The sequence below is a fragment of the Chelonoidis abingdonii genome, chromosome 8, assembly GCF_003597395.2.
Source record: "Chelonoidis abingdonii isolate Lonesome George chromosome 8, CheloAbing_2.0, whole genome shotgun sequence".
Lineage (NCBI taxonomy): Eukaryota > Metazoa > Chordata > Testudines > Testudinidae > Chelonoidis > Chelonoidis abingdonii.
In genome coordinates this window covers 101,232,266-101,249,344 of record NC_133776.1, presented here as the reverse complement: position 1 = coordinate 101,249,344, position 17,079 = coordinate 101,232,266, and the positions used below count along the sequence as shown (strand labels likewise).

General features: G+C 44.2%; 1 protein-coding gene across 1 annotated transcript in view; it reads left to right on the top strand.

The window, feature by feature from the left end:
* The first annotated feature begins 1,687 nt into the window (after positions 1-1,687).
* SLC9A6 (solute carrier family 9 member A6) overlaps positions 1,688-17,079 on the top strand; it is a 36,657-nt gene continuing 21,265 nt past the window's right edge. Inside the window, exons 1-5 of the mRNA XM_032773168.2 lie at positions 1,688-1,879; positions 11,044-11,243; positions 11,615-11,692; positions 12,795-12,871; positions 14,715-14,827. Coding sequence (XP_032629059.1) covers positions 11,052-11,243; positions 11,615-11,692; positions 12,795-12,871; positions 14,715-14,827 — 460 coding nt within the window. The 5' untranslated portion in view covers positions 1,688-1,879; positions 11,044-11,051. The remainder of the gene's footprint in view (positions 1,880-11,043; positions 11,244-11,614; positions 11,693-12,794; positions 12,872-14,714; positions 14,828-17,079) is intronic.

The window sequence follows — 17,079 nt, the reverse complement described above, 5'->3', positions numbered from 1 at the left end:
GATGGCTATGAGAGTGATGTGTTTGTGTTAAGAAATAGCCAGACATTAAAAATGCCATCTCCTGTTTCCCTGACTTCTCTCATAATTCAGGCTGTCTTACAATAAATAATTTGGAGCAAATCTTTTTTTTTTGTAAAACCCACACTTTTCTGAATTATAATTTCATCCTAATCAAATTTGAAATTAATTATGAGAACTTTTTGGGGCTACCTTTTATCTCCCACTTGGATAAATGTATCCTTGTAGGTACATATCTGCATTGTTGTCTCTGCATACGTAGCCCCGTTAAATCAATGGGAGTTCTGGCTGTGTAGAGTGCAGGATTAGATTTGTAGTCTTTTCTCAAGAAACACTAATTAGAGTACCTTGTCACGGAGGGGGTGAGGACAGAAGATCATTAAATTTGTTCTTCCTCTTGTTCAAAAACCAACATATTGGAGCTAGGAAATAGATAGAATTTGGTTGATTCTAATGGTCTAACAAGATTTGCCCTATAGTAAAATGCAATGATTGCTTTTAATACCTTAAAGGTCAGTTAAATGGAAATTTACAACAAAAATAATATTTAAACAAATAGGAATACATTATGGCATGGGAGAGAGGTTTTGTTAGCATGAGTTTGGGATGAGTGCATTACAAGGGGTGAAGCCATGAGCAAATTATGCAGAACATAAAAAATGAGAGCTGATAAAATTATTCTGCACCGCATCATGCTCTACATGTCATGTATGTACTAAAAACCACGTAAGGATTGTTTTAGAGTTTTTAATCATTTGACTGGGACTTCCTTGTATCCCTCCATCTATACAGTCTCAGACTTTGTCTGCACTAAAAGAAACAAGCATTTCAGCTGTCGGGGTAGCTCTCCATTCCTACCCTTCAATCAGTGGATATCCCTGCGGACGGTGTGTTCTTCCTATTCTGACTTGATTAAATGGAATCTAGGGGATGTTGCAGTTGAACATAAATTAGGGCTGCCCTGGTGCTGCTCTAATTTACTCTGAGAGAAAAGAGTGCCGGAATAAAGTGCCCTCTCTGTTCTTGTGCTTTGTGGAACTTGGGTTCGACAGCAATTTAAGGTTCCTGTTGTATTAAGTCAACGTTCAATTGAAAACTTTTGAAAGAGCCATGTTTTGTTCAGAGTTGGGAATAAGCTCCATTCCTGCGGGGTTTGTAAGCGCCCCCAAACTCCTGGGCGAGTCTAGACAAGGGGGGTTTCGAGGGCAGACGGGGGCTAGCCACGAAGCTGAGGATGCTCTTTCTGCCTGGCAGTTACTCCGCTACAGCAAGACCTGCTCATCAGGTGGCCGCCGGGAGCCCTGCGAACTCCTCCTCCGGTGTGAGCCAGCGGCTGAGGCTGGGCGATTGCCCCGGCTGTGACCCCCCCTCCCGTGCCAAGCAGGCTCTGCGCAGAGCGGGTCCCCGGTGCACAGCCAGGCCCTGCGCCCCCTAACCCCACCCCCACGGCATCCCCAGGCCTGCCCGCGCCCGGGCCGCCCCCCGCTGGCCGCCCCGGCGCCTGCGCGAGCCCCGCTCGCCAGCGAGGCCCTGGGAAGCCCGGAGCCAGGGCCTGCGCGCGGGGGCCGAGCGCTGGCCCAGGTCGGGGGCTGGTGTGCTATGCTAGTCGCTGTGCTGCTGGCGGCCGGGCTGGGCTGCGCGCGGTGCCGGGGAGGCGGCGGGGGTTGAGGCCGCCGGCCCGTGGCCCTAATGGAGGGAATCGTTGTCCGAGAAGGCGGCGAGAGAGTACACTCGGAGACGCCAACCTCCTCATCTCATACTCGCTGCTTCACCCTCACCATCTTACACATCGTGGCTCTTCAAGCACCGCCAGGGCTGCGCCCTTACTGCAGACGAGATACGGCCTGGCCATGATACTACGGTGAGGGCGCCGGCGCCGCCCGCAACACGCCCCACCCCCGCTGCTGCCTAGCAACCGGCCCGTACCGCCCCTGAGCTGCACAACGCAACCAGCGCCCTCACTCAGCCCCCAATAACCAACCCCCAGCTCCCACCGCTGGCTGCTGCCTAGCAACCACCCCGTACCCGCCCCTGAGCTGCCACCCAGCAACCAGCCCCCTCACCTAGCCCCCAATAACCAACCCTCAGCCCCCATCCCCAAACTGCCACCCAGCAATCAGCCTCCTCATCTAGCCCCCCAATAACCAACCCCCAGCTCCCACCCCCGGCTGCTGCCTAGCAACCGGCCCCGTACCCGCCCCTGAGCTGCCACTCAGCAACCGGCCCCCTCATCTAGCCCCCAATAACCACCCCCCAGCTCCCACCCCCGAGGTGCCACCCAGTAACCAGTCCCCTCACCTAGCCCCCCAATAACCAACCCCCAGGACCCACCCCTGAGCTGCCACCCAGCAATCAGCCTCCTCATCTAGCCCCCCAGTTCCCACCCCTGGCTGCTGCCTAGCAACCGGCCCCCGTACATACCCCTGAGCTGCCACTCAGCAACCAGCCCCCTCATCTGGCCCCCAATAACCAACCCCCAGCCCCCATCCCCAAGCTGCCACCCAGCAATCAGCCTCCTCATCTAGCCCCCCAATAACCAACCCCCAGGTTCCACCCCTGGCTGCTGCCTAGCAACCAGCCCCCGTTGCTACCCCTGAGCTGCCACCCAGCAACCAACCCCCTCATCTAGCCCCCAATAACCAACCGCCAGGACCTACCCCTGAACTGCCATCCAGCAACCAGCCCCCTCATCTTGCCCCCTACTAACCATCCCCCAGCCCCAGCTGCTGCCTAGTAACCGACCCCCAGCACCTACCCCCTGAGCTGCCACCCAGCAACTAACCCCCTCATCTAGCCCCCCAATAACCAACCGCCAGGACCCACCCCTGAGCTGCCATCCAGTAACCAGCCCCCTAGTAACCACCTCCCAGCCCCGGCTGCTGCCTAGTAACCGACGCCTAGCACCTACCCCTTGAGCTGCCACCCAGCAACCATCCCCCTCATCTAGCCCCCTAATAACCAACCCCAGCCCCCACCCCCGGCTGATGTCTAGCAGCTGGCTCCTGTACCTACCTCTGAGCTGCCACCCAGCAACCATCACCCTCATCTAGCCCCCCAATAACCAACCGCCAGCTCCCACCCCCGAGCTGCCACAGAGCAACCAGCCCCTCATCTAGCCCCCCCATAACCAACCCCCAGCTCCCACCCCCTGAGCTGCCATCCAGCAACCAGCCCCCTCATCTAGCCCCGAGCATTCCCCATCTGTCCCCCACCCAGCAATCAACCCCCAACCCCTCATCTAGCCCCCAACCAGCCCCTAGCACCTTCATCTAGCACCCACCCAGCAACCAATCCCCAGCATCCATCCGCAAGTGGTCACACGACTCTCAGCTGCCACCCAGTAACCAGTTGATAGCAGCCACCCTCCAGGCTCACTTCCTACATGAGATCAGCCTGGCCATGTCTTCAGTGAGACGCCCACCCTGCCCCCAAGCCATCCAGACCCACCCACTGAACTGACACCCAACACTTATCCACCCATCTGGCTCCCATTGCTGGGGCATGTTGACTGCACAGGATCTGCCTGGCAACAATTTATAGTGAGACACTCTCCCAGGACCTAAGTAAGCATCCTCTGTGCCACCCAACAAATAACCCCATCTCCTATCCACTGAGTCAGACCCGTCCCTGTGCTCGCTGCCTGCATGAGACCAGCCAGGACACGAACCCCTCCATGCACCCTGCACCCCTCATCTAGCACCCACTCTGTAACCCCATCAGGCACTTGCTGCATGGGACTGACCTGGCCGTTACCTACAGTGATGTACTTTCTGTGTGAGATGAGACCATGATTTATGGTGAGACTGACCAGGAAAATGCCCATCTGGGATCTCCCTCACTGAGCCGCCAGCTTAGCCTCAGCATCCACTACTGGGCACAATTCCTGCATAAGAAAGGTTTGGTCATGAGAGGTTGAACTAACTCTAACTCAGGGATTCATGAAAGGTCTATATAGTAGCAGAGGTGTGTCTTTAAAGGTTGCAAGGAAATGTATTTTAGCTAAGAGGTCTTGGGAATATTGAAAGTGGTCTTTTCAGATGGGGGCAGCCTGTTAAAAATGTTCCTGAGTGCAGATGTCACTCTGTGACAACTGATTTCACATGATTCTGACAACTGAGTAAGGAAGGTGCAGTAGGCTAAGAGGATGACAGAGACTTGCTCAGATTCTAGGCCGTGTTCTTTGCCTGGGAGGTATGTGTATAGCATGTTACTTACTGGGTGTTTTAAGCTTCTTTTAAATAAATACATTATATATTGCATCATATCAAGACTAGAGATCTTACATCTAATGGCCATAAGGAATCACGCTGGAGTGTTTATATAATTCCTGACCAACTGACGCTTGTGGCAAAGAGGTTACACATAGAGGCCCTAATCCTGCAATTTGTCTCCTGGAGGTGGACCTCAGTGCAGTCCTGTGCAGAGCTATGTCTGTAAGAATCTCAGAGGTAATAGAGCTTGTCATCAATGAAAGTGTGAGTCTGTGGATCCAAGATTTTACAAAAGTGATTAGTGATTCTAGGTGCCCAACTTGGGACACAAGAGTGGGTCCTCACTGTCAGAAAGTGCTGAGCACCCTCCTGCGGAAAATTAGCTTCTTTTAAGGTATCTCAAGTTGGGCACCCAAAATAACTAGTCACATTTTAAAATCTTGGCCTGGAGCACTAGTGCTAATTCTAACACAGAACTGAGCTGTACAAAGGGCAGGAGGACAAGAATTCTTTACCACTGTCTTCACTACATCCTGTGATGCAGCGTGATGAGACCAGGGAAGTCCTGGGTGGCAGTGGATTTGTGACAACATAAGACTTTCTCATTAGGCAATGAAATTCCAGTGTTCTGTGGCTGGTTTATTCTCAGACTAATCCAATCACAGCCTCTGTCAGTTCCCCCTTTTGTACTGTGGAGATAATACTTACTGTGGTAGGGGGAGTATTTGCATTGCACCCGGAAGATGTAAAGTACTCCGTTTGTTAAATAGCGTTGTTAAACCATTATTGTCCTCATCATTCTTCCTGCGCTATCAGATGCATGAGGCAGAAGTCACACAGTACCAGTCATCCCTATCACAGGCTCATTTTTCCATGTCTTTTATATTCCAGTGTAATAATGCTATTTCAGCTGTTATCAGATATGGAGCGTGCATCTCTTGCCCGGGGGTTGCAGAAGAAATGCTTATTTAGGTAGCCTGTTACCAGGCCTTCTTAAAATATGTCCCAAATATGGCTCACTCTTCTTTCATCCTGCTTGTATTGTTGTAGATAGTTTTGCTGTGCTAGGACCTCTTCATTACTTATTCTATCAATCCATTTCACTTTCAATATTCTATGCGAACACCTACATTGAAAGCTGTTCAATTTGTTGTTAAATACCATTGAAAGGAAACCAGTTAACAAGTAGCCTTGCAGCATGATTACCCCATAACAAATGGATTGTCAAGCAGATGCAATACAGTCAATCCCTTGTAAGTTAACGGAAGGTAAATAATAGAAAGGAGGTCCTGTTCTGTGCCTGAGGTGATTTAGGAATTGACCTTAGGGCTTGCCTATTATAGGGATTTTTGCACCAGTTCATCTGTGCTGTAGTTCTGTAAAGTGGGGCTTGTACCAGTACAATGTAGTTACATTGGGGATTCAGAAATCCCAAATGCAGACAAATACTTGAAGCGGTGTTTTCAAAAGCACCTGAGGAATTCAGGAGCACAACCCCGTTGTTTTAAGGATGGGTGCTTGGCAGTTTGAGGGACATGCTCCTAAATCTCTTGGGTCATTTTGGAAATCTGCCCCATAGTGTTTGTCTTTGAGCAGATGAAACTGTTCTAGTTCACATGTTAAGAGCACTTATCATCCAGGTTGTAGTTCCACCTCTGAATACTTCTCTAGAATGAAGCAATCAAGTGGGAAATAGATATTATTTGAGGTGTAATGTGGCCTGTATAGAAGCAATTCTGTGCAGGAAAATATCCTTTGCAACCCTTTATAATTTGGTTGGATGGGTTCCAAAAAGGGTAATTTCTACAAAGATGTATAACAGTCTCTCTCTGATCAGGTTTTTTTTTTGTTTTTTTAATGAAATGCTGCTCAAAACTGAACATTTCTAATCAATAACTGATTAGACTGTGTCTGTGATCTCTGCAAAGTATTAACTGTATTTTGGGGTTATAATAGGTAGGGTAAGGCCGGTGGGCTACAAGTGATTTAAACTGTGCCATTCCAAGCCTTGTCTAGATTAGAGTTAACTCATTTGTTGTTAACTCGCATTCTATATCTCCATTAAAACTAATCTGGTGGATTGCATCCATGCTCTGTTCATACGCATGTATCTAGGATTTGTTCAGCCTCCTCGTGTCTACATTCTCACAGCATTCAATCCCATTAAATGCAGTGATTTGTGCCAAGCATCGCTGAGTTCCTGGATCCAGCTGACTTTGAAGGGCTTTGTGGTAGAGCTTCTCTGTCTATGTGGGGATTGTGCATGGAAAAGTCACTTGAATGAAAATTCCCACACTCCATCCTTTCACCAGTTCCAGAAATCCATGGGGCCAGAAGGCAGCACTCCATCTCTCTGTTATCTGCTTGTTAGTTTCCTTCCCTGTGTGTTGCTTAGCTGTTTGTGAGCCTGGATTCCTGGGCTGAGCTGTAGTGAGAGATGATACCATACTGAGAATTCTCTTTAGCTGTAGGAAGTGAGTTATCTGACAAAGGTGCACTATGTAGTTGCAGGTATTTCAAGACTCAGGAGCTGACTGATGCAGTGGAGAGAGGGGTGATGGGCAGATAGATGACCTTTTCGTGCATTGTGTCGTACCACTGGAGGACTGATTTGGATCAACATTGGAATCTTGCCTTATCGTGGAGCTTCATGGGTATTAACATGATCAAGATGACATGATTGAAACCAGCAGTGGAACTGAGATGACATGATGGAATCAACACATTGAGGGGTTTAGGAGTATGGGCAGAGAGAGCTAGAATTGAGCTAAAAGGAACAGTCAGGTTATGACTTGTCCACAAATCTTAGTCTAGACAAGTCCTTACTAAGTATATGTTTAGGATTGAAAAGTAGCCTCCAGTATTTAATATTGTTGCTAGTATTAAATGGCTTTTATTTCAGTTTTCTTGTTGGTTTAGTTCTAATTGGCATTGCATGATTAGGTGCTTGTGATTGAGCTCATCAAGCTGGTAGCTATCGTACTGCAAATGTCCTCAGCAAAAACACTGTCCAAAAGTTGTGATTTTTATCCATTCAGCTTCTTGGGTGTTGGTGCCCTATTTTCTCATTAATTTTAAAACAAATGAAGGAAGGTTGTTTCCATCCATGTGCGTATGAGTTGGTACAGCCCCAGCTAGAGAAACTTAGTTCTTTAGCCCAAGCTGTAATAACTCATGCTTTTATTTCTGGAGATCCGTGGTGTGTCAGCCAAGATGGCAGTTACACAGTTTTTCAGACTTCCTTTTGACTCCACTTGTCGCTTCAGGTTATCGTCTTTGTTCTACCATTACCCTTATCCCATTCCAGGGTTGTTCTCCCATCATTTCTAGAGGATGAGTCATGTAATTTGGATCCTAGACTAATCTGTAATGTGCTTTTTTTCCATCTGCACTTTCCTAAACTGAGTTTAGAGAATCAATAGCTGAATGAATAACACCAAATACATACTTTTTCAGGGGTTGCATAGGAAAAGCTGTACCATTCTCTGCCTCTATATGGCTTTAGGGGAAATATTGGAAATTTGCCTCTTTTGAAGATTGATCACAAGTGTGGAATTAGGAAAAATGAAAGCTAATCTCTTGAAGTGCTGTAGAAGCTGTTTGGACCCTGATTGCTCAACAACGGCTAGCTAAAAACTGCACAAAGTAAACTACTTAAGCTTCATCTTTGCCTGTAAGTCCTCAGACTCTCAAGTAAATTGGACTCAGTATTTCTGATCCATCAGAATTTGAGTTTGGGTACTATAAAGCTGCTAACTAAGCACAGAGGATGCCAGCACAGGTGTAACATATGTTGGGTTGGATGGTATTGTGAAGAATTAGCTGATTCTGGGCTGAAAACCTAGCTGCTAATTCCATTAGAAAGCACTGATATCTGATCTCTTTCAGCTGTATCTCTTGCCAGTAAAACACAATGCTAGGGTTCAGCTTTTTCATATTTTCACTGTAAATTATAACCTCTCTCTCTCTCTTTCTCTTGCTGAGTTTGTATCTCTCTCATAAATTGTGCTGTAGGCTAAAGTCTGCCTGCAATAAAAGAGGTAGGCACAGCAGTGAATTATTTCAGCACATTGGAAAATAGCATTTTGATGGTCTTTGTGCTTCACGCAGATGTTTAAAACAAAGTTCTCCCAACCCAGGCATCACAAAATGTAAGAGAATTAAAGCTGTGTTCATAGACAGTACGTAATCTTAATTTTAAACCCTAGCTCAGAAATATTCAGAAACACCTAAAAAGCCTATGAGACTCCACTGTTTGTTGGAAAGGTAAATGTGATGAAAACTGTTTGCTTTAGCTTCTTATTTCAAAATGATCCAATTAATCTGCCATCCTGGCCTTTAAACTTTCCATGCCCTTGCTTCTCCGCATCAGCAGGCTCGCCACCTCCAGGCCAGGTTCAGGGAGAGGTTTTTATAAGTGTTACCAAACTAAAACAATAAACCAGCTCAGATTGTGGCATCACCAGAGTGGAGCTCCAAGCCAGCAATCTTGGCCTGAGATTTTATACTATTCCCCAGCAACGGTAAGAAGTAGTAACATATACACATGGTACAGAGAGAGAGAGCTCACTGTGTGGCTCGAAAGCAGAAGTTCGTCCAATAAAAAATATTACCTCACCCACTTTGTCTCTCTGAAGTTTATTGTCATCTAGGGATTTATCCCTGGCCCTTCAAACTAATGCTGTCTTAAAGCCACAAAATTTCTGTTGAGAGGGTCAGTTACACCTAAAACCAATGCAAGGCAAGCAGGATTTTGCCTAGGTGTCTCCCATGTTTCAGTATTCATCTTCAACGTAACACTGGACCATTGTCAAAACAGATTTGTTTTGGGCATAGCAACATTGTCCCTCCCTCATAGGTAAATCTGAATGACAAATGTGCATTTAGAAGTGAGGATGTGCCGCCCTCTGGGTCAGACCCAGGGTGCTTGAGCTCTCATTTTTGTGTATGTGTATATATATTTTTGCGTACTATTTAGTGATTCCGTTTATAGTAAGGGGACTTATTTTTGCTCTTTAACATGCTGTCTTTCAGACTCTTCACTCTGTTAACACACACAAGATACAGTATCTTTAGGGCTCAGATGGTCTTCTTAGCAGACATTATAGGTTTATCCAATCCTTTCCCTCTCCTGCTTTCCATGGAACCAGAAATTTATTTGACAGGATATTGCAAGGAGCAACAGGTGTTGAGGAATTTTAACTTAGAAGCAAGTATTGTTAGGATGCCTCTAAATTGTTCGTATGTGCACAGGGTCATGTACAGATCTGTTTGTGTTAGACTGAAAGCTGGACTGCAAAGTGCAGAAAGGCACCTGCTAGCAAACCAGCTTGATCAAATGAAGTACTACTTTGCAAAGATTAAAAGATGTGAAGCAGATGAAGAAAGACATGAGCCCTTAGAAATTCACAAAGCAGGTGTCCTGTGGAGGGTCTTATCAAGCCCTACAAGCTTCGAAATGTTTAAAATGATCACTGAATGAACCTCCTGGGTTGTATTAAGGAGACTGACGAGGTTGATGGTTATTCTTACAGTTTCAGATATTCATGACAGTCCTAAAATCATCTCTTTCCAAGACAATACATCCATTGTGCATACGAAGAGGGGCTTAACACCCCATACATCAGTCCAGTCAGGTTTCTCTTTGGGTACTAGTTGTCGTGTACACTTGAAAAATCTGGAGCAGGCAAAAACCTAAGAAGAACTTTATTCTGAGAGCTCCTCTCGTTAATTCTTGGTCACTTTGCTTCTGTGGGTGAAGCTGGGACTTTCAGTATAACTTTAATACTGGTGAATTTGTGCAATAATTAGCACGTTAAGATTGCCCTTATGCCAGTAAAAAAAGTTGAAGATTCTTATGTTCTTTGAGTGTTACATAAAAGATGAGTGTTTTCTATATGAAAGGAATGCACAGCATTGTCCTTATTCTATGGCAAATGTATCCCCCTGCCCCTACGAATCAGCTGAGTCAATAACAACTCGTGAGCTGGCAGCAGCAATATGCTAGGTGCTTTCTGATCAGCCGGTTTGCAATATTGTGGTTTTAGTGCATGGACCTGCAATTTGTATAGTGCCTTTTATTTGCAATACAGTCAACTGACCAAGCAAAGGGAGTCTTAAACTCAGCTCCACATCATTCCTCTTCCTCGTTTCCAGGTGCTACACTGCACTAAACACCTTCCTAACAAGTTGGCAGGACTGATTTCCACCTGGGACTCTAGTATTGACACTGCCCCTTTTTTATCAACCTGGAAGAGATCTTTTATCCTGGTTAGAAATCTTTCAATCCTCTAAAGCCTTTATGGCGCCCTAACACACTAATAAGTATGTATTCCTCAATTCTAAAAAGAATGCACAACCATCTCTGTGTATTTTCCCTCAGCAGTGTAAGTATTTTATTCTCTTCTTTTATATAAATGTTTATAGTTTGGGAAGGTGTCATGGGAAACAGGGCAGTTTCTGTGTATGAACTGTTTATACGTGGGAGAGTTTCCAGTCAGTGGGATGTATATGGTTTGTCTGCCCACATCTGAGGTGTGTTTCCTGGATATAATAGCTGCATCCTAGCAAATGCTAATTCTTTCCACCCTTGCGAAGCGGTGTGCTACCAATATGTGCATTCTGCAGGTCAGTATGCTAGGAAGATGTTCTGATGAATTTTCTTTTTTAAAACAGGTTTTAGGTTTTACTGCTCTGAGAAGCTGGTGAGGAGCTCGCACAAATTCAGAGTTTAGCTACCACATCTCCTGGTGGAAATTAGATGGTTAATATTTACAGATGTTGCAAGGCTAACACTTTGTGTCTTTATTTCCAGGTGTTCTGATGGGCGTCATCCTTCGATATGGAATTCACGTTCCCAGCGATGTTAATAACGTGACCTTAAGTTGCCAAGTGCAGACCAGTCCAGCTACTTTGTTAGTAAATGTTAGTGGGAAATATTATGAGTATACCCTGAAGGGGGAAATCAGCCCTCATGAACTTAATAACGTTCAAGATAATGAAATGCTGAGAAAGGTGAGCTGCTTTGTGCTTGGAAATGTTGCACGGCATAGCTCTTGGTAAATGTCCAAGACAGGATTTGTTAAATGGGTCCAATTCTGTCCCCTTTGCAACAGATAGGAATTTTGTTCTCAGCTGCAGCAGGGGCAGGATTGAGCTCAAACCGTAAACCAGAACAATAAATATATTCTTACTAAAGTAGCTAATTATATTGTACAAGGCACAAATTAAAGGATTGCATGTCATATTACTCTTGTTAGTCTTGTAGCTTTCATGTCAAACTGTCTTGTCTGATTATATATAAAATATGCAGCATATTCTGATTACTGTGATTTCTTTTGTCTCATGAAATCTTAACTTCAACAGATTTTATTCTTTTTGAACAGGTGACTTTTGATCCTGAAGTGTTTTTCAATATCTTACTCCCTCCAATTATATTTTATGCAGGATACAGCTTAAAAAGGGTATGTCTCATTGCATTTCATTTTATTTGAAAGTCAGAGGTGTGTAAAATGCTTGTAGCTCTGAAAGTGCAGTAATACAGAACAAAGGTCATTAGGCCTCCTTTGCAGTGCACAGTCCTACATTCTGTCTTAGTTATTTCTAGAGTGGTCATTGCCAGAGTGACTAAGCACAAAGGTTCTCATGCTGTCCTATACTGTGGTGTTTGTGTACAAAAAAAGGAGAAAAGCTTAAAAAATATAATTGTGACTTGTATAATCTTTGTCTGAAATCTCCAGTTTTTGTTCAGATTTGCACTCAGATGTGAAGGTGCATGTCTGCCTGATTCCTTGTAAAATTTCTGTCTGTGTCCCTCCTCAAAATACACAAGCATAAAGGATCAGGTATGGGAATTCCTGTAAAAAAGCAACGAAGACTGGGGAAATGGAAACTAGCCATGTCAGAGACTTGAGTCCAGTACGTGTTAGAATATTGTGTATGGGTCAGAGCTGTCTCTTGGGATCCAGAAGTTATTGAGGCAATTGGTACCAAGGCTTACAAAAAGCAGAGGTAGGGGAAGTCGGCTTTTTGGCTGTGGTCACTGAGGAGACCATAAACTTCCTGAGGAGTTCCCCGGGAGGCAGCTGTTACAAAACCATTTACAAGCACTTAAATCAAATTAGGTCATGTGAAGCTTTTTTGCAGGTTTGAAATGAGCATCAGGGTCCTTGTCCTAGCCAAATCTATGAAGTGCTACTATGTAAGGAAGGAAACATGAGCCTGTTTGGCTCATGTAAAAGGAAACAATCCTTCCAGGCTTGGAAATCCCCCAGTCCTCAGCAGCAGCAATCTGCTAAATAAGCTGCTAAAAGCAAACAATTTGTTCCTTATTATTAATTCTTAGTAGTAGTATCGTGGTAGCACCCAGGGGTCAGATCATGGATCAAGACCCCGCTTTGCTGGATGCTGTACAAACACACTTTGATTGCCCCAGAGAATTTACAATCAAAATATAAGATGAGAGGTTGACAGCACTTCCTTAATGTGTATGGTCTGAGGAGCGTACCAACAGTTTGAATACAAAGCCCCGTACAGCTGTAATGCAGTGTGTTTCTTCTCTTCTAGAGGCATTTCTTCAGAAACTTGGGGTCCATCCTAGCGTATGCTTTTCTTGGAACGGCTATCTCCTGTTTTGTGATAGGGTGAGTATTTGAAGTCCATCCACAGGTTTTGGCAATATGGAGGGCTTGTAGTCTGGTTGTTAGTTTGTGCCAACACATCTGTGGTGCTGTTACCTATGCTGGCTAGATTAAGGGTAGTATGGAGATGCCTATCCATTCTGTAATCACATCTTCACTTGCAGTATAACATATCCTTAATGTGGAGTAAAATGGAGTGATACGATTTGAGCACAGGACTTAGAGCTAGGACTCCTGGGTTCTAATCCCAGCCCTGACAAGATACTCAACCTCCCTGTTTCAGTTTCTTTAAAGGAGGAATTAATACTATTTGCCTACCTTTCAGAGGTGTTGAAGATCAATTAGGGTCTCACAAATATCATACTGTATTTCTTGGTTTCTAGTTACTACTGCAATAAATAGAATATTGATATAAAAATATTAAATTGGGTTTAAAAGATTTCCAGAGATTTTCACAGGTCTTTAAATGCCAGGTATTACTTACAAGACTGGATCAGTGAAAGAATTGGTAGATATAAGTAATTAGTGAGGCACTGGTATGAAATATAGAGGGTCGCACAAACTGCATAGTGGTTTAAAAAAACAACCCCTCAACACCAGAACTGTAATAGTGTCTAAACTGAAAACTTGGCCTAAGAGTAGTGGTTTCCACAAATGTCATTTTAGTGTTAGCAATAAAAAAAATCTCCCAGAGGGATTAAGGACTTTGGGAGTTGCTTCAGGAGCAGTATGGAACGCTGTTGTGCTGTGATCCCTTCTTTTGGTCTGTGGTAGGGCACAATCCTACTAGACTGCAGAAATGCAGCAGAAATCTAGAAGATGATGTAAACTTTTAACAAATGAAATTACCTATTTTAATTTTCTTTGCCTGAAAGATATGGAAGTACCTCAGGGTAGAAGGAGTTACTCTAAGTAACACAGGATAAGGCTGTTGAAGTAATTAGTAGATTTTTCCCTTCTTTCTTCTTTCCAGGAAGCCAACTATTTCATACCTTCCCTTTCCCCCACACATGCTGTGTTTGATCTAACCTATAATTAGTGATGTGATGGCTTTTAGCTACCAGGATACAATATGTGCATATGTAGCAGTAACTGAAGCAAATTTATGTTTGAAAATGTCCCTTAAGACTATTGCAAGAGAGCAGGAGAATTACTGTGACATGTTAAATTGGCAAGTTAATGGGGCTTGGGTTTGCTCCCGGATATTGTTGGTTCTGTCATGCTGTGATTCTATTTAGTATTATTCATCCATACAGACAGAGGGAACTAATTCTTATTCTAAGTAGTAAAAATGTGAGAATTACATAGGATGCTCTCAAGAGGAGATTGTGGAAGATCAAAGCAACCTCAGCCTCCATATAGACTCGTCTTAAAAAAAGAGAGAGAAAGAGGCATGTTCCAAAGTCAGTGAAAGGTCATTACATTGACCAGTCATATAAAACATTGTGGAAATTAAACCACTTGTGAGCTGGGGGAGGTGCATTGGTCTGTGTTACACATTCCACAAGCTGCTGACATATTTATCCTGTCAGACTGCGTGTATTAAGTAGCTTTATGCACGGAGTAGTTCAGATGTTAAATCCATTTGCTGCTAACCACATATACAGCACTGTTTATTGGTTAAGTGGGAGTTGGGGGCAAGTCTGCAAAGCGCTAAGAGCCCTCATCTATGATCACAGCCCAACCCGTCAAACTCTGCGGTTCTTGTTTAATGTGAATATTGAATAAAATATTGTGTATTGAGATAACTTTACGGGTTAAACTTGCAAATTCAAGTGAATTGCATTGTTAAAACAATATTCAGATGCTTTTCAAATATCCAGGCATGTCTCTGCTTATTCAACAGGTCAATCATGTACGGCTGCGTAGCACTGATGAAAGTAACCGGGCAACTTGGAGGAGATTTTTACTTTACAGACTGTCTGTTGTTTGGTGCAATAGTATCAGCTACTGACCCAGGTATATTGTGATCCTTGTTTCTCCTCTCGTGTTACCAAAGTATTGTTCTGTTTTGGGTTGTGGGAAGGGAGATGTGTGGCTTATGGCATCTTTCCCTGAGTTTTGAAGTTTAAGCAAATTATGACTCATTTTTAGGGGTAAAATTGATCTCCATCAAGAAAAATAATATTTGAATTATATACAAAACTGCCCCCCTCCAAAACCTTGTCCTCACATTAACATCGTTGGGAGGCTTTCTGTTGACTTTAGTGGGGTTTAGTTCAGGCACACAGTGAGTGTGGCAGATGTTAGCCTCTAGCACCCTGTGCAAGCAATCAGCACTGCTCAAAGTGTGTGAATTCAGGGTGTTTTCAGGGTATGTGTTAGACAATCTCTAGCCTCAACGTTTTGCATGGATAAGATTTTTTTATATTAATCTAAAATATGAACTGGCTCTGTCTAACCATAACAAGAACAATGGTGATTTTTTTTTTTAAAAAAATTAATTTCAATCTGCAGAGCTCTTTAGATTTACAAAGTGCTATACGAATGCTAAATGTTGTTATATTTGAATGCAGCAAGGTTTTTTTTTTGCTTATTAACTGTCTTCATCACATTTGTACTCATCAGTATAATCTAATCTAAGAACACAGAGCAAAAATTTGCCCTCTTTTTTTCTGGATGAGTAGAACTTGAATTTCTTCCATTGGTCCCTTACTTCTCAGCAAATTTGAGTAAATCCTTCAGAGGTCTGAGACACTGCAGCTAGCTCTGCCTCCTAAATTACAGCTGTTCTTATCATGTGTCTACATAGCATCTGGGAGGGCATCTCCCAGGGTATGTCTACTCTGAGAAGTTGTCAACAAAACTTTTGTTTTAAAAAAACTTTGTACTTGAAAAAGCCCCCCGCGAAAGACACAAGTTTTGCCGACGCGAGTAGCAGTGTGAACGCGGCTTTGTCGAAGCTAATGCCGCTCATGGGGCTGAAAGTATTGCCAACAAAGTACCAGCAGAGAGCGTTTACGCATGCTGACTTATAGTGACAAGGCTGTGTCGACACAGCCTTGTCGCTAAAAGCTGCATGGTGTAAACAAACCCTCAGTGCGGGTAGACAGACATGCATTGGCTCTGCTCTAATGCTCTACACTAAAAATTGCAATGTGGCCACTGCGGCACAGGTGAGCTTGCTTGGGCCAGCCATCTGAGTATGTGCCCGGGGAGCAGGCGGGATTGCATTAAGGTGTGTAGCCTGTGCTGCTGTGGCCATGCTGCCACATGGCCGGCTGGAGCTCATGTCTACCTGTGCTGAGAAGCACCCTTCGAGATGCCATGTAGACATACCCACGTAGACCTGTTTGAAAGCTGATATTGACATCCTGTGTTGTACAGAGTGGGCAGATTTTGTGTATGTGCAATGCCTGTGGCTTTTTCTCAATCTGGACAATAAAATGAATGCCCATGGTTATTCTTGTCAGATGGAGTTTGACTCCTACCTCCTTATCTCACCCAACAATTACTTTCCGTTTAAAAAAAAATAAAATAAAAAAACCACCATAGCATCCTAAAATAATGGTCCAAAACATATCCTCTTCGCATAGAGTCACTGCCTTGTTTTGTAGCATTGCTGTACGGTATCGTAGTATTGTTCAATATACTGTAAAAGTTGTGCCTGTACACTTAATACAGTCAAGTGACACTGACAGTTACCCCTTAACAGAAGACTTTAAAATATGAGCTCAAATCCTGTCCTAGCTTCTCCCAGTGTGTTTTGTGTTGTCCATTTGTTGAGACTGTTAATTCTTCTGGGCAGGGATTGTCTATTCCGTGTCTTCTGCAGCGCCAAGCACATCGTTAGTGCTTGACAAATGATTCTCCTTATGGCTCCCATTCAGGAAAGGCAGTTAAGTACATGCGTATGTCTCCCTGACGTCAATAGGACTTAAACACGTGCTTAAAATGAAGTATCTGCATTAGGGACTTTCTGCAATGGGCATGTTTTCTTGAACCAACCTGTTTTTGGTCATTGGGTCCTATGCTGCTTCAGCCTGAATAGAGTATTTATTACACCTCTACCCCGTTATAACACCACCCGATATAACATGAATTCGGATGTAACGCGGTAAAGCAGCGCTCTAGGGGGAGCGGGGGGGGGGGGGGCAGGGCTGTGCACTACAGCAGATCAAAGCAAGTTCAATATAACACGGTTTCACCTAAACGCGGTAAGATTTTTTGGCTCCCAAGGACAACGTCATAGGGAGGTAGAAGTGTACATG